The sequence below is a fragment of the Erpetoichthys calabaricus genome, chromosome 7, assembly GCF_900747795.2.
Source record: "Erpetoichthys calabaricus chromosome 7, fErpCal1.3, whole genome shotgun sequence".
In the NCBI taxonomy this organism is placed as follows: domain Eukaryota; kingdom Metazoa; phylum Chordata; class Cladistia; order Polypteriformes; family Polypteridae; genus Erpetoichthys; species Erpetoichthys calabaricus.
The window spans coordinates 163,401,872-163,425,083 of NC_041400.2; the positions used below are offsets into that span (position 1 = coordinate 163,401,872).

Genomic DNA, 23,212 nt, shown 5'->3' on the forward strand with positions numbered 1-23,212 from the left:
CTTTAGTTTTCATCCAGCTATTTGCTATAGATATTCTGAAACAGTGTGGTCGGGTGATGCAGCGGCCAGTGTTCAAACCATGAATCATTGGTGTCTCATGTCGAGGATGTAAAAAGGTTATGGATGTTCATTTTAGAGCACATGAAGGACTAAATGTATTTATGAAACACAAGAAATTTGTCACAGGCTTCATGCTTGTTTTCAGATTCAAAGTGGAGAATGGTGATGTTTAACTCCTTTTTTTGTACAGTTTAATGAAGCAGAAGCAGTTTGCTGCAATAGAAATCCAGAAGTGTACTTGCATATGTAACCAGAGGTTTATAAGAAACCAGATTTCTGTCCTAACTGGGTTACTCACCTTATCCTGGTTTTGTGTATGCATGTAAACACACTCAATGCTGTTTAATGTTAAATCTAAGTCTGTGCATAATTTTTGATTGTTATCTAACTGTATAATCGTAGCATAGAATCACTAGACATTTTACAGCTTAATGGTAAAGGTGAACTGCAGACAGCAATAGACAGCAAAGACAAAGTACTAGTTTCAAAGCTTTTAGGCAGGGAAATTTCATTAAAAAAATAAATTAAAAAAATGATCAAATAAATCCTCAAAAATAAAGAAAACTAAGACAAGAAATAAAGCTCTGGCAAAACCATAACAGCTGTGCCACAGAAGTTATAGTCAGGCAGAGATCAAATTTTACTAGTGCTTACAGTGGTTTATAATGGAAGAGGTGGACATTTGCCATTGTTTTTTCCAGGTGCACGTAAGTCCAACCTTTTGTTTGGTAACTAGTGCAATGCTTTGTCCATCATAGTTGACAACTTTGTTCACTGACTAAAGTGTGACTAATGATGCAACACCCAGGCGTATCTGAATGTCATTTGTCTGTGATTGATCAATCTGATCAGATGAGAACCTAGAAAATAGCATCTGTGAAACCTGCACATTAGAACATTAGAACAATCTACATGAGAACAGGCCATTCAGCCCAAAATAGCTCGCCAGTCCTATCCATCCACTTAATTCTTCTACAAAAACATCAAGTCGAGTTTTGAAAGTCCCTAGTTTACTGCCTACCAGAATACTTGGTAGCTTATTCCAAGTGTCTATGGTTCTCTGTGTAAAGAAACATGTCCTAATGTTTGTGCGAAATTTACCTTTAACAAGTTTCCAACTGTGTCCCCATGTTCTTGATGAACTCATTTTAAAATTACAGTCTCGATCCACTGTACTAATTTCCTTCGTAATTTTAAACACTTCAGTCATGCCACCTCTTAATCTTCTTTTGTTTAATCTGTATAAGCTCAGCTCTTTTAATGTTTCCTCATAATTCATTCCCTGTAGCCCTGGAATCAGCCTAGTTGCTCTTCTCTGGACCTTTTCTAGTGCTGTTATGTCCTTTTTGTAGCCTGGAGACCAAAGCTGCACACAGTACTGCAGATGAGGCCTCACCAATGTGTTATAAAGCTTGAGCAGAACCTCCTTGTACTTGTACTCCACACATCATGCTATATAACCTGACAATCTATTTGCCTTCTTAATGGCTTCTGAACACTGTTAGGCAGTTGACAGTGTCAAGTTCACTAGGACTCCTAAATCTTTCACATAAGGTGTACTCTCAATTTTCAGACCTCCCATTATGTATTCAAGCCTAATATTTTTATTTCTTATGTGTAATACCTTACATTTACTGACATTAAATTTCATCTGCCCAAACCTGTATGTTGTTCAAGTCCTTCTGTAACGATTTAAAGGATTCCAAATTACCTGCCAATCCACCTATCTTGATATTATTAACCAGTTTGTTACTTATATTCCTAGCTATATCATTTATATATACTGTATTAAACATAGCAGTTGCTCTAGCACTGACCCCTGTGGAACACCACTCTTAACATCAGCCAATAAGGTTCCTCGCACCACAATCCTCTGCTTTCTGTGTCTGAGCCAATTCTGCACCCATCTACAAGCATCACCCTGAACTCCCACTTCTTTTAGTTTGATGTCCAACCTCTCATGTGGCACCATATCAAATGCTTTCTGAAAGTCAAGATAAATAATATCATATGCTCCACTTTGATCATATCTTTTTGTTGCTTCCTCATAGAATTCCAGCATGCTGACTATTCAGAAAAATTCCTGTACTTGCCATGTGCTGCTCAATCCGATCCTTAATAATTCCTTCTATTAGTTTTCCTGTGATGCATGTTAAGCTTACTGGCCTATAGCTGCTTGGATCTGCTCCGTCACTCTTTTTATATAACCAATAGCCAATTTCCAGTCCTTCGGAATCTCCCCAGTGTGCAATTACTTCCTATAAATATGTGTCAAGGGTTTATATATGTACTTGCTTGCCTCCTTAAGAACTCAAGGGTAAATATTATCTGGTCCTGGTGATTTGTTTGATTTCAGCCTATTTAATCTGAGCAGCACTTCTCCCTCTATGATATTAAAATCACTCACAACCTTCTTAGTAGTTCCATTTACTGCTGGGAGGTTATCCACTTCTTCACTTGTGAAGACCTTTAGAGCGTCCACTATTTCAGTGTCTGTATCTTTTAATTCCCCTTTACTATTTCTGATGCACTTCACCTCCTGCTTGACTGTTCTTTTACTATTAAAATACTGAAAGAATCTTTTCGGGTCATCTTTCGCCTTACCTGCTATATTCCTCTCCAACTGTCTTTTAGCCTCCCTAATATCCTTCTTAATGGCTGCCCACATGTTCTCATATACCCTACAATTCACTTTGGCGTTATTAGTCTTATACGCCTTATATGGCTGTTTTTCCTTTACAGCTTCTTTTTTAACCCACTGTGGAGTGTTTTTAAATTTCCTATTAATTCCAAATTTAGGTATGTACCTGTCCTGCATTGCATGTAAAGCATTTTTAAACCTGTTCCACTGCTCCTTGACTGTCTCCACACTTAAAAGTTTATCCCAGTCTATCCTCCTTAGATTTTGCCATAACTGCTAAAAATTTGCCCTACCAAAATTAAACTTAACAATTGTAGTCTTTACATCCTCACTCTTACAAAACACTGAGAACTGTGTTATATTATGGTCACTTGACCCAAGTGGTTGAATCAACTGTACACCGTCAAATCTATCCTGATTATTACAAAATGGTAAACCAAGACAGGCTTTACACGCATTGGTACTTTAACATACTGAGTTAAAAAATAGTCACTAATTACTTCTAAAAACTCCTGTTCTTGTGTTCCGTCATTTGCAAGGTTATCCCAGTTAATGTTCGGATAGTTAAAGTCCCCCATGACTATAATATCCCCCTGTAAACGTGCCTTTTTAATATTACTAAAAAGATGTGTGTTAAAATTACTGTCTGCAATGGGTGGTCTATAACACACTCCTAAAATAAGGCCTCTTTCCCTAATGCCTTCCAGGCAAATCCACATGTCCTCACTAAGACGGGGCTCATTGTCCAACTGAAGAGGATTGGCGTTTAAATTTGGTTTGACATAAACAGCAACCCCACTTCCTTTTCGGTTCTGTCTATCCTTCCCAAAAAATTTTTATCCCTCCATATTACACTCATCCCCATATTTGTTATTTAGCCAGGTTTCCGTTATTGCTATAATATCATAATTATACTCTGCTACATACAACTCCAGCTCACCTGCCTTATTTTTGATACTTCTAGCATTAAGGCAAGCTATTTTTAATATGTTATTCCTTCTACACTTAAACGTTGGGTTGGAATTTACATTACCACGCATTTTTATTTCTACACTCTTTTTTCTTCCTCCATGTATAGTTCTAAACTTGACCTGTCCTAAACTTCCTACACCCCCATTCCCTAGTTTAAGCAATCTTTGACTAACCTAACCTACTCATGTAACCCATCGCAGCGGAACAGGTCCCATCTGTTCCAAAAGGAGTCCCAATGCCCCATAAACCTATACCCTTCTACCCTGCACCAAGATTTGAACCACAAATTAAGCCTTCTAGTAAGGACAGCTATGAAGAAGATGGAGAATGGAAAGGCCGTTGGTCCAGATGACATACCTGTGGAAGCATGGAGGTGTTTAGGAGAGATGGAAGTGGAGTTTTTAACCAGATTGTTTAATGGAATCTTGGAAAGTGAAGGGATACCTGAGGAGTGGAGAAGAAGTGTACTGGTACCGAACTACAGGGGGATAAAATTGATGAGCCACAGCATAAAGTTATGGTAAAGAGTAGTAGAAGTTAGGTTAAGAAGGGAGGTCATGATTAGTGAGCAGCAGTATGGTTTCATGCCAGGAAAGAGCACCACAGATGTGATGTTTGCTCTGAGGATGTTGATAGAGAAGTATAGAGAAGGCCAGAAGGAGGTACATTATGTCTTTGTAACTCCTTTGTAACTACTGCTTTCTGCCCTGCCTCCTCAACGCTAGTTCAAATACAGATAACAAGAACAAGTACGTGTAACAAGTAACTTTTCCAAGTGCACCCCCAAACACCCAGCTACTTTTGCTCCAGTGTAGGCGAAAAAAAAAAAGAAAACACCCTTTTTAAAGGGGAAAAAAAGCTTTAAAAATTCCCACACAGTTCCTTACCGGCAACCAAAACCCAAGTTTATAGAAGCAAAATGTATTTTTAATTAACTCTAACACCACAGAAAATACAAAAACTCTCAGCAACTCTCAGCTGCCCCTCTCCTTTGCAAAGCTGACATCAGCACATCCTCCATCAGTCTCAGCACCTCCCTATTGCTACCACTTGAGGTCTGGCAGATAAATACATTCACTGATTTGACTTTGAATATTAAATGTCAGCGAGGAGAGTGCTGTAGATGTAAAGTCACATAACAGTATGTAGAAAAGATGGCAATTCCACTCTGTGCTACACCACTACAGCCTCCAGATCTCTGAATCTCTATAATGGACTAAGCAGTGCTAGAAATTGGATAGAGAGATAGAGAGATGATGTAGCTTCCTCGGTTTTCTTCCAATTACATTATTTATTATGCATTATTATTTTATAAGCACTTGTAAGTTCTAAGAATGTACAGAAGAAAAAGTGTTACTTTTGTACATTACCAAAGCACAGAGTTCATGTTACAAGGTGTTCAGTTCAGTACAGATTTTATAGTATATGTGTCTGAGTTTCAGAATAAGAGAGGGTACACTGGCGGTGGCTTTCCACACTTAAAACAATGTTGTTTTCTTCTTGGTGTTTACCATTGTTTCTGGCAAAAAAGCACCTCAGGATTGTTGCAGAATACGTTTTATCCATTCTTCCATCCAGTTTATTAACCCACATATCCAGGGCAGGGCTGCCGGAAAGCTAGAGCCTATCCCAACTAGCATCAGGCACAAGGCAGAAACAACCCCTGGACGGGGCACCAGTCCATAGCAGGGAATACTTTTTTACGTACTGCCTAATAAATCAATTAGTGTTCTTTTTGTATAGTGCTAGCAATAGTACTGGTGCAGCAGCTCGTACTGCTACCACACTGACTCAGTGTCAAGAAGTCAAATCCTATGTCCAGTTACAGTCTTTGTACTTTTTCCTTGTATCTGTAGAGGTTTTCCTCCCAAAGACATATATGTTAAGGTAATTAGTGATTTAAAATTAGCTTGTGGAATGGTGGGTCCTGTGATGGGCTGTTGGCCCGACCAGGGTTAGTTCCTGGTGTACATCATCTCATGGAGCATTGGAAAAAAAAAAACACAATTATAAAATAAAAAATAAACTGTGCATCAAGGGGGAGCATTAAAAAAAGGAGTGAAAAAGGAGAATGCAAGAAGAAAAGTACTAAAGGTACAGAATTTCTTTCTGAGACCCACCTACAATAATTAGATTCAGACTTGTGTGAGGCCTATCCTAGCAGCACAGTTCACAAGGCAGGAAATTGTTTTGTTTTTTTTGGACATCACTCCTTAAATTTAAATGTTAGCGTGGATGAAAACTTAAAAACAGACCTAGAAAGAGGCATTTTGCCTTCTCCATTTGTGCTACCCACATTTCTTGGTCTTACATTTTAACTGGAATGTCGATAACAGTTTGTAAACTACAATGGATATTTTGAATGCTATTTTTTCGTTTCATGGTTAACCTTTCTTTAAAATTGAAAAGAGCCAAGCGAAATTTAACTCAGTGCCGCGCCCCTTACTGACCATTCCATGGACGGAGGGTGGAAGGCAGACGGAAAAAGCCGAAGCGCCCGCCGCTTGAGTCAATATCTGGAGTTACAGCGCCCCTCGGTGTTTATGACGCGCTTTCGTTATTTATTAGACTTCAGGGAGCGGAAGTTGGGAGCCCCTTGGAGTCCTTAGCGCCCCTTTAGTCCCTGAAACGGGCGTAATTGAGCGGACGTAACGGAAAGGACAAAGCGCGCGTTCCTTAACTTTAGCTGTCGAACCACGCAACGTATCGAAATGTACTAATGCGCAGTATATATTTATTCTAAAACAATAAATACGTTTCATAAAAAATAAATTACAACAAACCTTACTAAAATTATTACTTGTTTAAGGAATTAGGAGCAAATGTATCCAATACCTCAATCCAATGCCTTTCCCAATTTAAGGTTTTCTTTTTGTCCAACATTGTTGTGATTGTAAGCCGAACATGACTGGAACCTTAGAAAAAAAATTGACTGATAGTAATACCATAAAAATGTTACGTTCATTTCGGCGTTTTTACTTTTAAACTTGCAAATATTAGCAGAACAAATCGACAGAACACCAGCTCTGATTTTAACTTAAGAAAAAATGTCAGCACATAAATCAATTTTACTTTACCAGAGAAGACTGAGCTGAATGCCAAAAGACGATCTCCTCCCCCTCCAAAGTGTTAATTTCCCCTCAGGCCATTCGCCGACCTCCACGTAGTTTCGGTTTTAAAACTCGGTCATGCTGCTTCGCCGGTTAGGCAGGATGAAAGTTAAAAAATATGCCTTTGAGCTTTCATATCCTTTTATGTCAATCGACTTGACTGTTTTGGATTTTTCTGTTTTCTCCGACAGTTTCGATGGAGCCCGCAGCACTTCCGCATAAGGCGCGTCTGTCAGGTGCTCCGCTAAAACCGGTGAGGACGTAATTACATAATCGTGCACAAAGGTATAGCAAGTGAAATTAACATCTGTCATAAGAGAGTGCGTTCTGAACTCCACATCCTGAAAATGTGCGTGTAAGGCTGATTGACGATTCGACCTCTATCAGGTATGCCAGATGTTAGGTGGGCCAGGTGTGTGAACGGTGGAGTGCCATTTCTATAACGGAGTCGCAGTCATGTCGTAGCTCACGGCGCATACACTACGTTTTGTATGCATCTTAATGCAGAGCAGCTAATGCCAGACCATGTCAAAAGCCTCTGTGAAGTCAATGAATCCTAAATTGTCTAGGTCTTTTCTCCAGGATGATATGGAGATTTGCAACCTGCTCATGCAAACCTCCTCTTGGCCTGAATCCAGCTTGTTCTCACATAATCTCTCCTTCAAGCATTCATTCCAGAATCACTCGCAACAGGGATCTTGCCATGACCAGCATCTCAAAGCTCGTCATTATAAGGACTGAATTAAGTGCTATTGGGCAGTTGAGATTAAAGCATTCTATTAATGATGTTCTTACAAAAAATATAAACAGAATCAATGAACGGTTATGGATGTCCATAAAAACAGCAGTGAGCTGATCTATGCAAGTTTACAGAATGCAGGCCATGGGAAAGACCACCACCATTCACTCATTTAAAAGTTGAGTACGTATTTGCCACAGACACAAACACACATTTGGGTACTAGAAGCAATATTAGCTTTCCCAAACTTTGTTAGGCAATTACTGATAATTATTTGGCTTTGCAGCTCTCTTCCTAATTTTCACTGTTGATATCAGTTAACATTCAAATCACATTATCTAAACTCCATTTTATCCCTTGCACTTTGATAAAGAGTTTATTCTCATACTAATTTAGGCAAGGCACTGTGAACCTACTGCACTACCACATGCTCAAGATCATGTTTGAACCCTTTTCAAAGTTTGTTCCCCTACTGAACATTTTGTAGGAATAAACATATTTTGGTAACCAAGAGTGATCGATAGATTTCCAGTAGTCGGAAACCAGGTGATGGGTGTAACTGAACAAGATGCAGAGGACAGAAAGATATGGAGGAAGATGATCCGCTGACGCAACCCCTAACGGGAGCAGCCGAAAGAAGAAGTTGTCGAAAACCAGGTAGTCTTCCACAGTTAAGCACTCATTCATGCTACTCAATCCAAAACATACATGGAAAAAATGTGTAAACTCCATACAGACCCTGAGCAGACTTGCAATTAAATCATTGCCACTGGCACTGTACCACTGTCATTCATGATAAAATAACTGTACTATCTAACCTGACTAGAATTAAATAAGTAACATTGGTTCAGTTAGTGTCATTTCATTGCATACTACATGGATGCCGAATCTTTGTTCTCCCTGTCACTAGAAGACAAAAATTGTGTGTGCATGAGGATTCTGGCAGCAAAGAGAATATACATCTCCAAAACAATTCAATCATCACCTCAAAATAATTCTTTTGTGAAATATCACAATCATAGCAACAAAACACTTGAAAATTAAAACAATGAACATTTTTTGCCAAATGTGGCGCTAGCTGTACTTAGTCTCTTTTGCATGTGCATTTTTCTGTTGCTTTAAGAGTGCCCCCAACATTAATTTTAAAAGCAGACTTTCTTACTGAGACATTACTGTCCAATAATGACAGTAACTTAAACAAATTTCACACTGTAATGCAAACACCAGAAATTTATTTACCATTTTTAAGATACTTTTTTTCAGCCTAAAATAAAGCCACAGTGCAGTATTTATAAAATGCTGAACAGAATATGTGATTTATTTGTTTTTATTTACAAAGTAGGAGTCTAACAAAAAATATAATGCAACAAGTGAAGTAGGTGACCAAACATTTCAACCAAGATGTCGTTCCATCCTTGGAAGAAAAGAAAGAGCGTGACACAGGTAGAAAAAAATGCAAGTCACATCTCTCCCTGGGAGAGAACTCCACCTGAAATTAAACAGAAAAAGTATTTACATAAGCATAATTAAAATAGACTAACATACTGTAAAATTCCTGTAAAGAAACTGCAAGACACATGTGAAACAGAACTATGAAATAATCAGGTTTATTCATTTATAAAAGTTACTCCAGAGAGTAATGTAATGTGCTGAAACTTTCATAATAAAACTTTTGTAAAGTACTTACTTATTTCTCCAGTATTTGTCTTTATTTATGTCGAGACCGGCTTCCTAAAGCAGCTTCCATTCTTGCTTGTTTCAATCCCTAAAAATATGTAATTTGTCAAATGAAAATAAAAGCAGTAGTGCAATTTCTTCTCAACTATATGTGAGATGACTCACACAAATTACTAGTTGATGCACCAAATCCCATGGCTAATAAACCTATGAGATAAATCCATACTGACATAGAAACAGACCGCTACACTATTGGGAAGATAAAAAGAAATGCTCTACATATAGCTGCCCAGTTTAGGAACCCTGGCATTGTTATCTCTTCACTTCAAAACAAACCTTTTAGAATAATAAAATAACACAGTCCATATGTACCACTTAATTATCAGATGTTTCATTCTATACATTCCAAATTGTTTATCAAATTTAAAAATAATTTACCAAATGTGTTAGAAAACCACTGTAATCAAGCTAGTTATACGATACTTTAAGTATATTGCTAGTACATTTGTTTTGTGTCAGAGTCATGAGAGACCTCAATCTGTATTTTGAACTTCTTATAACTTGACATTCCCAACGACACATTTTGAAAGAAAACTTACTGAAGATGATTGGAGTAATTCATCCAACAGTACATTAATAATTAGAACAGGATATAAAAAAATTATATGCATTTACTAAAAAAAAAAAAAAAAAGTCACAATGGTCAACACAATGGGTTCTTTTTGAAAAAAATACCAATATTTGGAGATATAGGGCAACACAAATGAAATTCAATGAAGAGATCAGCCAGAATGAAAAAATACGGATATTATGATGTAGTTAAGAGAGAGAGATATAGAGAGAGAGAACAAAATGCATATACTGAGTTTAAGAGAAGTATACCAGGCAATTTACAGGCCACTGCTGGTAGACAGTTAAACGGCTCACCATTGTGACACACTCATCATTCTTGTAACATCTGATATAGGGGCAGTAACTTTTTTTTTGGGATAGTAAAATTTGAACAATGCATCAGAACTCCAAGCAGTTGCGATTATTAAAAAAAAAAGTGCAGTGGCTCGCAGGGAAAGCAAATCTGAGCACGATAAGCACCTATCATCAATGGGTGATGCAAGGAATATTACTAATGCAGAGAACAGTATTACTTGGCCATGACCCTGCCCGATTGCTGTGTCTGTATATAGGAGAGTGGTAGGTCCTGGTACAATAAATAACCGTGCTGTTCCCATTTCAAGCAGAATAAAGCTGGTTTTGCTAAAGTACTGAGACTCAGCCTTGTGTTTTGGGGTGCAAGACAGGGACTCACACATCACATGATACCAGAACTGGGGTCATTGCACTGATGGATCCCAAAGAAGTACAGCAACCCATGGAGCAAGATAACGCTCTGGTGGCCACCCCCTATCCAGGCGCAGTAATGATGAGATGTGCTGCCGAAGATGGCTCCCTCAGACAACCCGAGTGTTTCCCCATTCTGCTTTGAACGTATGGCAGCATTGATGCACTGGGAGAGGGGAGCCTGGGCAGCTATCCTGGCCCCGTTTTTAACTGGAGAAGCCCTCCAAGGTGTATGGAATCTCCCTCCCGAAAAGCTCAATGATTATGACTGCCTGAAGCAACAGATCCTCCTCAGCATGGCTGCGAGCCCGGTGGTCAAATGGCACCAGTTTCAGCTATGGCATATTTATCCAGATCGCTCTGTACGAGGACAGATCCAGGGCTTAAAAGCTGGATCCGCGGAGACCCTTTTGAGCACATTGTGGAGAAGTTCGCTTTTGATGCAGTCCTGTCAGGGATAGATGAGAGCCATTGTGATGAAATGTTACATAATGACATCCACTTGCTGCTGGATCTGACCCGCAGACTAGAGGGTGCACAAGCCACCTGGAAACAGTGGGGCTACCCAGGCTTCAACATGGTTTCGATCCAGCCAGCACAAACCTTCAGGGTTACCAGCGCCACGGGTAGAAGATGCCACAGTGTGAACATCAAACTGCAGACTAAACGTACCTGCTTTCGCTGCGATCTGGCTCGGGAATGTCACCTCCCACCTGCACAAACAATGGCTATCTGTCTGGCCCAGGTATGCATCTCACAAGTTTCCCCCAAGATATTAAAGTAGGACAATTAATTTTAAGGTCTCTATTACGTTGGCAAGACGGGAATTCTTGGCATTGTTGGACTCTGGTAACAAACTCTGCGTAGTCCACCGTGACTTGCTGCGGCAGATCCCTTATAAGATCACAGACAAAGTAAATGACCCCATTAACGCAGCAGAGGTTAACACTAGAATTACCAGAGCCTACGAAAAAACTCGTATATCCGTCCCACCTTAAATCGCTTCTTAAATCCGTTCACACCTCTCCGCCAGCATCCTTTGTCCTCTAAATGTGCTGATAAAAGACAAGCTGCCAGCAGCCGGCTATTCCATCCCCCCACCGACTTAGAACGTGAGCGAACTTTTCCCAGCTCATGCCTTCATTGTTTACCTGGGAGTGAAGTGGAGTTTTACAGTGGAAATGATAGATCGTTATTTGGAAGACACGCATGAAATGCGTGTTCCGTTTCTAAAGTAATCTGTGTAAACACATTGTTAAAACAGAAACTTTTTCATATTTTAGTAATAAATGTTACAAAATGTAGTAGGCATAAACTATAGAATATGTAAAGCCCGAGTTCCAAAGATCAAATAAACACTTTCACAAAAGCTTCAAGAATGATTCAACAGCTTCTGTGGCGTAGCGCGCTAAGATTTGCCTCTTAGCGCAGAGCAGCTTTTCCTTGCCTCACAGACCTGAGTTCGATTCCCCGCTGGGGATGAAGTGTTGCTTTTTTTTCTTTTCTTTTAAACCTCAAACGGACATAAAATTTATACATTGGTATGCACTGTCAGTTACTGAGATCGTTATATTTTCATGTGGGATGCTCCTTTTAAAATATTTTTTTAACAATTGAGACTGCAATTAACAGGAACAACTGTCCTTATCACCCCTCCCCTGATCTTAGTCAGCCCACATGTTGATCTTTTTTTCTTTCAGTACACGTGGCTTCCCTGTTTATTTATATATCTAGTGACTTCTCTGCCTGTCTGTCTCTCTATTACGCAGTGCTCTGTCTGTCTGTGTGTTATGGATCTTAAAAATAAGTTAAGGACAGTTGATCCTGTTAATTGCAGTCTCAATTGTTAAAAAAATATTTTAAAAGGAGCATCCCACATGAAAATATAACGATCTCAGTAACTGACAGTGCATACCAATGTATAAATTTTATGTCCGTTTGAGGTTTAAAAGAAAAGTAAAAAAAGCAACACTTCATCCCCAGCGGGGAATCGAACTCAGGTCTGTGAGGCAAGGAAAAGCTGCTCTGCGCTAAGAGGCAAATCTTAGCGCGCTACGCCACAGAAGCTGTTGAATCGTTCTTGAAGCTTTTGTGAAAGTGTTTATTTGATCTTTGGAACTCGGGCTTTACATATTCTATAGTTTATGCCTACTACATTTTGTAACATTTATTACTAAAATATGAAAAAGTTTCTGTTTTAACAATGTGTTTACACAGATTACTTTAGAAACGGAACACGCATTTCATGCGTGTCTTCCAAATAACGATCTATCATTTCCACTGTAAAACTCCACTTCACTCCCAGGTAAACAATGAAGGCATGAGCTGGGAAAAGTTCGCTCACGTTCTAAGTCGGTGGGGGGATGGAATAGCCGGCTGCTGGCAGCTTGTCTTTTATCAGCACATTTAGAGGACAAAGGATGCTGGTGGAGAGGTGTGAACGGATTTAAGAAGCGATTTAAGGTGGGACGGATATACGAGTTTTTTCGTAGGCTCTGGTAATTCTAGTGTTAAAACATATGAGACTACATTACTCCCTCTGAAATTTAAAGGGAAGAACTTAAAGGTTTGGACTGCCATATCACACACCTCACCCTGGCCACTCCTACTAGAAAAAAGAAATGCCATCTTCCCATGGGTCTTGGCCACCTGCAGGGCACCTACCCCTGTAGTTGAGAGAGAGGGGCTGGCCACAAACAATGTCAGTCAAGGAAACGGGTTTGAAACTGAACCGGAGTTGTCCAGCAAGCTGGGGAATGAATCATCAAGTAAAGACCCGGGACAGTTGGCAAACTTTTTCACACTGCCATAGGCACCACCAGCCTCCGCAGACTGGACACTCAATATTGACCCAGTCAAAAACGAAATAGCAGTAGGAGGTAAGTGCGATTCTGAATCAAAACACAGAAGAAGCAGAGACTGCCATCTACAAGAGTTTGTTCGCTTACAACAAGCAGATAACTTGGATTTTGCATTCAGACAAGCACACGTCGCAAATGACCCTTATCTGGAAAGAGAACCCGAATTTTAAAACACCACATTTTTTACTTAAGGATGGTTTTCTGTATCAGGTGATTTCTGATTGCATGGGTGATGGATGTATTGTGCAGTTGGTAGTACCAAGTGAGCATAGGGAGAAGGTTTTAAAAATTTAAAAACAGTTATGTTTTAGGAGGTCACCTCAGCACAGAAAAGACAAGGGAACTAATTTCAAAATGCTTTTATTGGGTGAATATGGGCCGGGATGTAGAGCAATTTTGTAAGGCCTGTCCCGACTGTCAAATAGTTTCCGCTCACCGACTCACTGGGGCACCCCTTGTACCAATGCCTATTTTAGACGTCCCCTTTGAGAGGGTGGGATTAGATATTGTTGGCCTGCTTCCCAGGAATAAAAGTGCCTTTCAGTGTATGCTTGTGTTAAATTGATTACACCACAAGCTATCCAAAAATAGCAGTGCTGCCCGAACTATTGCAAAAGCGACTCTCCGATATGTACAAATATATTGGTATCCCTCGTGAGATTCTCTTTGATCAGAGCACACCCTTTATGTCTCGCATCATGAAGCAGCTATGTGAAAGTTTCAGAATTAAGCAATTACACTCCACAGTTTATCATCCACAGACGAATGGCCTGACTGAATGATTTAATAAAACCCTAATAGTTGATTCGGCAGGTAGCCAAGTACAATCCAACCTCCTGGGATACCGTTGTGCCTTTCCTCCTATTTGCTGTCCAGGAGGCCCCGCAAATCCTTTCCAAGTATTATTTGGCCGGCGACCACACAGGGTGTCAAGACATTTTTCGGGAAGAATGGACGGGGACTCGTAACACAACCCCTGGGGGAAGGTTTGTCAACCGGGTCGTTTCAATGCAAGGGCAGATAGCCAGATTGTCCTCTATTGTGGTGGAACATCAGAAGCGTGAGCAGAAGGCACAAAGACGTATTTATGACAAGACGAGTAAACTCCTTGAGTTTAAGAAAGGGGATTGCGTACATACCAGCTCCTCAAATATCAGATTTTCTAAATTTCAATATACAGTACACAAGAAAGCCTTACTAAAGATTAGAATCATGATGCAAAACCTTAACCTTTGAATAGCAAGTATAGATACAGTAATCAATTAACAGCTCATCAACCATGTCTTGCAAATATTTTAAGTTAAAATGTGCCTTTATCAGTTGATATACTATTTTAAGCTCAACTTACTAGATAATAGCCAGTGTGGTATCCACTCATATACCAGGCAATTAACATGCTACTTAGGGCTTCATCATCATCTTCTATATCTGGGTTCATTGGAGGCGGGGGAGGAATAAGCTGAAATAAAATTTTAAAAAGTGTGTGTTAAACTAAAACTTCTGTTAAAAATGTATTGCACTGTCAAGAGATAATCTTTATCTGATGTAAATTCATAAATATCTAAAGTATTTTCTACCTTACCAAAGAACAAGTTTATTAGAGACTCAATACAATGAAATTCACAAATTTCTGCATTACAACCTTCATGACACCAGAATACTGTTTTTTTCTCTACCCAGACAGATGGCTGCTCATAAATTCACCCTCCACTCCTTAATAATATACACATTTAATATATCTGTTATAATAGGGTAAATCCTATTTTGTCTGACCAGATAAAGAGTAAAATACTTCAGGTCAAAGAAGCCCAATTAAAATAATCAAATTAAGATGAAATAAAGGCAATACTGTAATTATAACAAATGCAAGAAGATGTAAAATATGACATTTAAAATGCTGGAGGTTTTACAGTTGTAAAAATTATGAAAAAGTAACTTAATACAGTTTAAGTACCCCTCTTCATTTCACTATTTGGACACAATGTCAGGGAACTGTATCAGAGAGAGCATATGCAATTTAAGGTTAGGTCATTAAAATGAGTTAAAAAAAAATAAATGTAGTTAAGTACACATGATAAAGAGGTCATATAAACAAGAAGCGAATATACTTTCTACCTGATATCTTCATTTACTTTTATTCTCTAATTATACACCTCTCTCAGCCCATGCTCTGCAATATTAACATCACATTAAGTGCCACAGTATGCAATAAATGAGGTATTTCTTGGTAGAACACATGGACAATGAATGAGGGTGGAGGAAGGTTTTCAATGCAAGACTCGAACAGAATACCATGAAGAACTATCTGAATGTATCACCTCTTTCATCTTCTCAGTACAATGTTTTTCTGTATGGTTAGAGAAACAGCTTGCTTTTGTATTTAAACGATATTAAACAGTTTGCAACAAACATCTGCTTATTAATTGAAATCATAACTGCATAATAAAATACTAGGATGAATGATCTTACTGGTGGTCCCAGTGGAATATGTGGAGGCCAGCTGGGAAAAGAATGTGAAGGATCAAAATTTCTTGAGTCGGCCTAGAAAATATAAAAATGAAATATAAGTAACATTTACTTTATGAACTTCCAAACCCCAAATTAACAAAAATATTCAAACACCACCCATAATTATGATGCTTCAAAATACTTCAAAGCAAGGTATTACTTTATATAAAACACTTTTTTTCCCGCTTGCCTTGTATGGATTGATTTGCTTCTAAAGCAAAAAGTAATATCAAACATGAACTAACATCCACCTCAAGCTGTAGAAAAACAAAAATTCAAATTCAAATATTCTTCAGTCTAAAATATGGAAATGTTTTCTTTGCTTCTGTCCACTTAATATGAACAAAGTTGAGCAACAATGTGACTTTATGAAAAACCCTTCTGTATCAAAACCTACACCAGTCACCACACCAGTATGGTATACATTAAATAAAAATACATTTTTAGAAGATAAAAGGTGCACAGTTTCAGTGTGAAATGTTACATTAAGTGGTTCCACCCTTAAAGGAACCTGGATTGATGTTTATTAAATCAAACTTTCTAGAAATTGAACTTTTAGGAACTCACCATTCCTACACCGGGCATTGTTGGTGGTGTTGGAGGTGGAAAGCCATGCATCCAATATGGAGGACCTACAGGATACTTAAATTTCATCTTTGGTTTCTGCTGCTCTCTAACTGGTACAGCTGTGGAAGATTGGTCACTCTCGTCTGTAGAATACTGCATATTTACTTCCTGGCACAGAGGAAGGAAAAATGTCTTAAATAGGAGCTTCAAATTAGGGAAGAAAAAAAAAAAAAAACACACCAGCACAAACTGCCACTCCCCAATTGCTCATCAGAGGGCTGAAACGTTACACTTCTAGCTACTGTTTTACGACACTTAAAAACCACCTACTTCTGGATGTTTATTTTGTACAAAAAAGAACTGACCTAGCTAAACATTAAATACTATTGCAGATTGTCTGGTAATTCATTCATAACCGTTTTTAAAATAAAATGCCAGTCCCTTGAGTCGTTGGCCTTCAAAACTACATGGCAGAAGCACCACCACCAACCAAAAGGAAGGGCTAAAACAGTAATTTTATATAAATTTAATAATACAACAACATAATATAGTATAGTTAACCTAATAATTAGTGTTCCTAGGGGGAGCAATTCAAAGGAGTGACATTTCATAGGAGTGTCATAACAAGGTAGTGAAACCTCAAATATAAATTTCAAAGGAGTGACAACAATACAACCAACCATCCAAGTGGTAGGTGAGGCAACAATGATTTTTTTGGTGAGCGTACGTACGTTCAGTTGTGTTCCTGCTCTCGATTGAAGCAAGATAAATTATAAATTATGATTAAAATTTTATGTCACTCCATCGTTATGTCACTCCAATAAAATGTCACTCCTTTAATACGGTATTTATGTCACTCCTACGATACAGACCCTTCCTAGGAATATCTAGACATAAAAATCACAAAACATATTTTCCTCAAATGATGTAGAGCTGAAAAATAAGCAAGCAAAATGTATGTAAACATTTTCTTTATGCTTTTCAAACACTATGTCAATTGCACTACTACGTACATCACTAAAAAAATGTAACTATGGTAGAGAACAAGGTCTAACTTTTAGTACTGCTCCAAAAGTTAAGAGGTGAAATAATTTTAGCAAAAATGCTATTAAAACCTATATATTATATATAATTTTAAAATCAAAAGGAATTTTTAAAATCATTAAAACAAATGTTGGAAAATGTATTACTGGTGTCCAGCAGAAAATTTAGAAAAAGGCTACAATACGTTTTGGGGCATTCACCAAACAAAATCATAGCCATACAGCCCAAAAAAAGGTTTGGGACAGTAATCAGTTTTTCCCTCCAAGAAAAAAGTTATCCTGGGAAAGCCATTCTAAGAACAAATTGGAGAAATGTATTCATAAAGAAGCAAAGAACTTCACCTACGGAACTCAGTGATCATGTCTCTACCATAAGCATACAGGGTTTTTATTTTTACATGTACAGTAAACCCTCGTTTATCACGGTTAATCCGTTCCAGAATCTACCGCGATAAATGAATTTCCGCAAAGTAGGATTCTTTATTTATAAATCGAATATTTTCGCAGTTAGAGCATAGAAAACCTGTTTACTGCTTTCTAAATACGTTTTTTAACATTATTAGAGCTCTCTAGACATGAAATAACACCCTTTAGTAAAAAGCTTAAACTGTGCTCCATGAGAAGACAGAGATGACAGTTCCGTCTCACAATTAAAAGAATGCAAATATATCTTCCTCTTCAAAGGAGAGCGCGTCAGGAGCAGAGAATGTCAGAGAGATAGAGAAAAGCAAACAATCAAAAATCAATAGGGCTGTTCGGGCTTTTAAGTATACGAAGCACCGCCGGACAAAGCAGCTGCAAGGAAGGGAGCAATGTGAAGGTAGTCTTTCAGCATTTTTTAGAGGAGCGTCCGTATCCTCTAGGCCAGTGTGCAAACAGCCCCTCTGCTCACACCCCCTCCATCAGGAGCAGAGAATGTCAGAGAGTGAGAGACACAGAGAAAAGCAAACAATCAAAAATCAATACGTGCTGTTTGGGCTTTCAAGTATGCGAAGCGTGGGAAGCATATCGTATATCATTGAGGATTTTTTTTTATTACATGCTCTGGTTGGGTAGCTTTTCAGCCATCTGCCAATAGCGTCCCTTGTATGAAATCAATTGGGCAAACCAACTGAGGAAGCATGTAACATAAATTAAAAGACCCACTGTCCACAGAAATCCGCGAACCAGCAAAAAATCCATGATGTATATTTAGATATGCTTACATTTAAAATCCGCAATGGAGTGATGCCACAAAAGTCGAAGCGCGATATAGCTAGGAATCACTGTATACAGTATGACATTCTTAATTGCATGTGCTAATCAACATCACAGAAAAATAACTACTTCTGGTTTGTACCAAAGAATTTTGAAAAATAAACTTCTGTATATACAAAGTATGTTAATAAGCTGAAGCAGAAGGGGATCATGCTTCAAGATCACAACCCAAAAGATAAAAATTCTGTAAACCAATGTTAAAAAGAAAAAATATTTTTCTTTTAAAAAAAAAGGGGAACACCACAGTATAGACTTAAATCATATCGATATGTCTTTGGAAGAGGTGAAGTAAGTAGTTTATGCAAAAATATCAGTAAGCTGAAGCAGTCCTACAGAGTGGAATAGGCCAAAACTCTTCTATAGTACTAACTGATCAATAACGACCAGGTGACAGGCAATTTACCCAATTATGGATTCCTGAGTGCAAGAGGTTCTTTATGGATGCCATCTTATGAGATCTTGATAAATACAGTCAATGGTTGGGTTTGGAATTGTTGAGCCCTAACTTAGGGTAATATTTTTCCAAACTACGGAGATGAATAAGTTGTAATTTTCTACCCACATGTGCATGCATGCATACATATACAAAGAGCCATCCAAATTCCAGCTAATTTAAAATCACCAATTCACTTAACCTGCATATGTTTGGCGATGTGGAATAAAGACCCAATTTTACTCAGGGAGAATGTTCATGTGGAGTGTAAACAATGACCAAGCATGAGACTAAACCTGCAACACTAGATCCACATCTATTCAGTTTGGAACTTCAGTACTATCCTATATTGTAAACATTTACATATTCTTTTAACTCATTGTCTTCAGTTTTACCTGTTCATGGTTTGTATTATCCAGTTCTGTTTCAGAATTATCAGACAAAAGGTCTTTAAGGTTCTGCTCCTCCTCATTGCCATATGAAGTATAAACAACAACACATGTTCCTTTCTTTTCATCTAAAGAGGCAATTGTTGCTGGATATGCATTGCCATCTCCAGACCACACAGCTCTGCACCGGTCACCAATTTTCCACTATAATTATAATCACAAAACATTCAAATTAAGTATGCAAGGTTAATACTGTTGATTTGAAAAGGTGGATTAGGACAGCACTAAGGTTGTTAATAACTCATTTCAATTAAACATTAGTTAATCCGCATCATCTGTAAATCTGTAAATAAACATTTTATATGAGGGACATTCAAAAAAGTTTCTGCACTTTTTTTTTTTTTTTTTAAACTCTATTAATTAAGAATTTCAAAAACAAATAGCTTCACTTTTCTACACAGTCACCTTCCTTTGCGATGCAATTTTCCCAGCATCGTACCAACTTTTTAATGCCATCAGCAAAAAATGTTTTTGCCTTCACCATTTCCAACAAAAATATAAGTGTGGAAACTTTCTGAACGTCCCTCATATTTAATGACCAAAAATAACATAATAGCTGACATCTAACCTTGTTGCCTTCCACTGCATTGCTTTTTTTCCTACATTTGTTTTTTTTGTTATTTTTCCTTTTTGTTCCAGAAAGAGATTGGTCAACACTGGATGGGTCTGTACTTTCATCATTTCTGAGGGCATTCTAAATGGAACAAAATGACACACAGGAAAAAGTACAACTGGTAAATGTCCATACATACAGTTACACATCATGTTTGACAACATCCTGTCTGCAGAATGTGCACAATAAAAATAATAAATGTACACACACACACTGCCAATTCAGAATCAACAAAAAAAGTGATACAGATGGCTTTACAAATCAGAATCAACAAAAAAAGTGATACAGATGGCTTTACAAAATGGGAGAAAAATAAAGACACCCGGAAAAAAAAACAAAAAAAGAGATAGGTACAGGGAGATATCCAAACTCCACACAGTGTGTGTGTGTGTGTGTGTGTACTTTGAACAAAGAATGATTGATCTGTGGGACAGTAGTGTTAATTACTACACTACAACTGTAAACAAAAAATGTCATTTAATTTGAGTATGTAATACGGTATATATTGCAATGGACTTGGACATCATGCAAGACAATCCTGTCTTTCACTCAGTGCTGCTAGGACGGGCTCCGTCTGATCCAAGCTGGGTGTAAGCATGTAATTTCTGTGTAAATATATATATATATATATATAAAACACACACATACATACATATAAGCCTAAATCACATGAAATTAATCATCATGCTACACCTACCTTAAAAGATGCCACGGCTTTATCATAGGCTTTTATGAGTGCTGTGTCATCCCAAATATCAGAATCATCACTCTGACAAGAAAAAGAAACAAAATTCAAACAATCACAAAACAAAAGCAAATTGTTAATAGTACAAACATGTCAAACGTGCTAAATCTACAAAAATGAACAAAAAATCCAAGTAAAATTAGATTTGATTCCAAAATTATCAAACTTGGAAAAGCAAAAATGAAATACTAGTTCGTTTCTTTGTATCAAAAGCAAAAAAAAGAGTGAAAAGAGAAACGCGTTATCCGTTGATTTTGAGTCATTACAGTGGTACTGCGCATATTCTACAAATCAGAATTTGAAAATATAAACTAGTTTTACTTAACACATTTCGAATAAACATAGCGAACCATATGTATATTTATTAGAAGTTAAAGAACATTAAAATAACGGCCTACTGGCTTCTACAACAGATTTTTGACAAATTGCTTGAAACTTACAAACCAAATTGTGTAGAGTACAGCACCTAGTCTTATCTCACCTGTCCAGTCCCACGTTTATATAATACTTCTTTGTACCCGTTGGCCATGAATCACAGAGTAAGGTGAGATCTTAAACCCACCAAACGCCAAGATAAATATGACAAACGTGAGCTCCGCGGTTCTTGTGACGTCATCAAACCGCGACAAGCATATCGGCAGGCACACGTGAGTACGCACGGCGCAAAGTATTTGCGTATACAGAAGCCCTGTAATTGCAGAAGGTATGTAGATCAATAGATGAGAGGTCATACATATATTAGCTTCTTAAACAAAATACAGAAGATACATATTTTTATTTGATAGCTATAAAAAGATTTAACTTTCTATGGTAGAATTTACTTGTTAAAGTGGAGAGTATCTGTAGGCTTGTTTATCCATCGCAATCTGTTTTTGTTAATCTCAAAACTTGTAAATAAATTGATTGTTCAAATTTACTTGGAAAATAAGGCAGAGTATGTGAAAAATATTTCCATGATTAAACGAAACATAAAAGGGGGATTAAAATGTCTTACTTTTGACACTAAAGTGTAGGTATTTATATAGTGTAAAGCGATTAGAATTGCGATACTTATCAGTTAGAATTGTACACTACAGGACGCATGTAGTAGTAACATTGTCTGTTAAGATATTTGCTAAACCAACTCAGTACAGGGAACAAGACAACCTCGAGGTGACTCATTATAAAGTCCGATGGCTTAGGGTAGAATCAACTTCACAGTAGCGCTCCATGGAGAAACGATGTTGTCTCAGTCTGTTACTGAATGTTCTCCTTTGTTTAGCCAAAACCTCATATAGGGCTTGAGAGTCATTACCCATAATAGTAAACAGCTTCCTGAATGGCCTATATTCTACCACTTCCTCCAGCAAGTCCAACCTGACTCCCAAGACTGAAAGGCAATTCTGACCCTTCTTGTATAAAGATTCTGTGGTAGACCATTCTAGCCTGTCATTCAAATGCACCTGAGGTATTTATATGTCATCACCACCTCCACATGTATACCATCAATGAGAACCAGGGGGCAAAGTGAGCTTAACTCTTCTCGTCTACATTTATTTCCTTTGTCTTAATGATGTTGAGAAGCAAATGGTTCAAATTGCGTCATTCAACAATGTCCTTCACTAGTGTCCTGTACCCTCTGCTGATATACAGTACCCGATTATGGCTGTATCATTGATATATCCCCAAAGTGTACTTATTATACAGAAGAAGGTTGAATCTCTTTTAAACCTGTTTTATTTCTGCACCCATTACTTTTGTAGAATGACCAAATATCTATTCCAGTTAATTTAAATATACAGTGCCGACAGTGGTGATTTACCCTGTGCTTCACAGGTTAAAATTACAAATCAAACAATTCAGATGTGCCCACTGCAGACTTTAATTTGTATACATTTCAGTCACACCATGTAGAAATTACACTTTTCATACAAGATACCCTGATTTCAGGGCATCATAATGTTTGGGACATAACAATGGTAGGTATGTTAATGCAGTCATATTTAGTACTTTGTTTCATATCACTTGATTGCAATGACTGCTTGAAGGTCTGCAATTTATAGACATTTCCAGGTGCTGAGTATCCTCTCTGGTGGTGCTCAGCCAAGCCTCTAATGTTGCCATCTTCAGCTTCTGCTTGTTTCGGGGGCTTGTCCCCTTAAGTTTTCTCTTCAGCATATGGAAAGCATGCTCAGTTGGATTTAAATCGAGTGACTGGCT

General features: G+C 37.9%; 2 protein-coding genes across 3 annotated transcripts in view; both read right to left on the reverse strand.

Moving 5' to 3' along the window:
• Positions 1-7,078, reverse strand: part of LOC114654177 (baculoviral IAP repeat-containing protein 1e-like) — a 115,076-nt gene extending 107,998 nt beyond the window's left edge. Inside the window, exon 1 of the mRNA XM_051929479.1 lies at positions 6,751-7,078. The gene's annotated coding sequence lies outside the window, so the exon portion shown is untranslated. The remainder of the gene's footprint in view (positions 1-6,750) is intronic.
• A 1,732-nt stretch (positions 7,079-8,810) lies between these two features.
• smn1 (survival of motor neuron 1, telomeric) lies at positions 8,811-21,647 on the reverse strand. 2 transcript variants are annotated; one of them, XM_051929609.1, is made up of 9 exons: positions 21,495-21,647; positions 20,966-21,037; positions 20,224-20,349; positions 19,602-19,799; positions 16,483-16,641; positions 15,868-15,939; positions 14,747-14,857; positions 9,210-9,287; positions 8,811-9,011 (listed from the first exon to the last, which is right to left on the reverse strand). In XM_051929609.1, exons 1-8 carry the CDS (start codon positions 21,540-21,542, stop codon positions 9,231-9,233), a joined length of 843 nt encoding a protein of 280 aa, XP_051785569.1. In that variant the 5' UTR covers positions 21,543-21,647; the 3' UTR covers positions 8,811-9,011; positions 9,210-9,230. The 2 variants fall into 2 exon arrangements, with proteins under 2 accessions (XP_051785569.1, XP_028661477.1); XM_028805644.2 differs by having other exon boundaries at positions 16,474-16,641.
• Between the last annotated feature and the right edge of the window lie 1,565 nt (positions 21,648-23,212).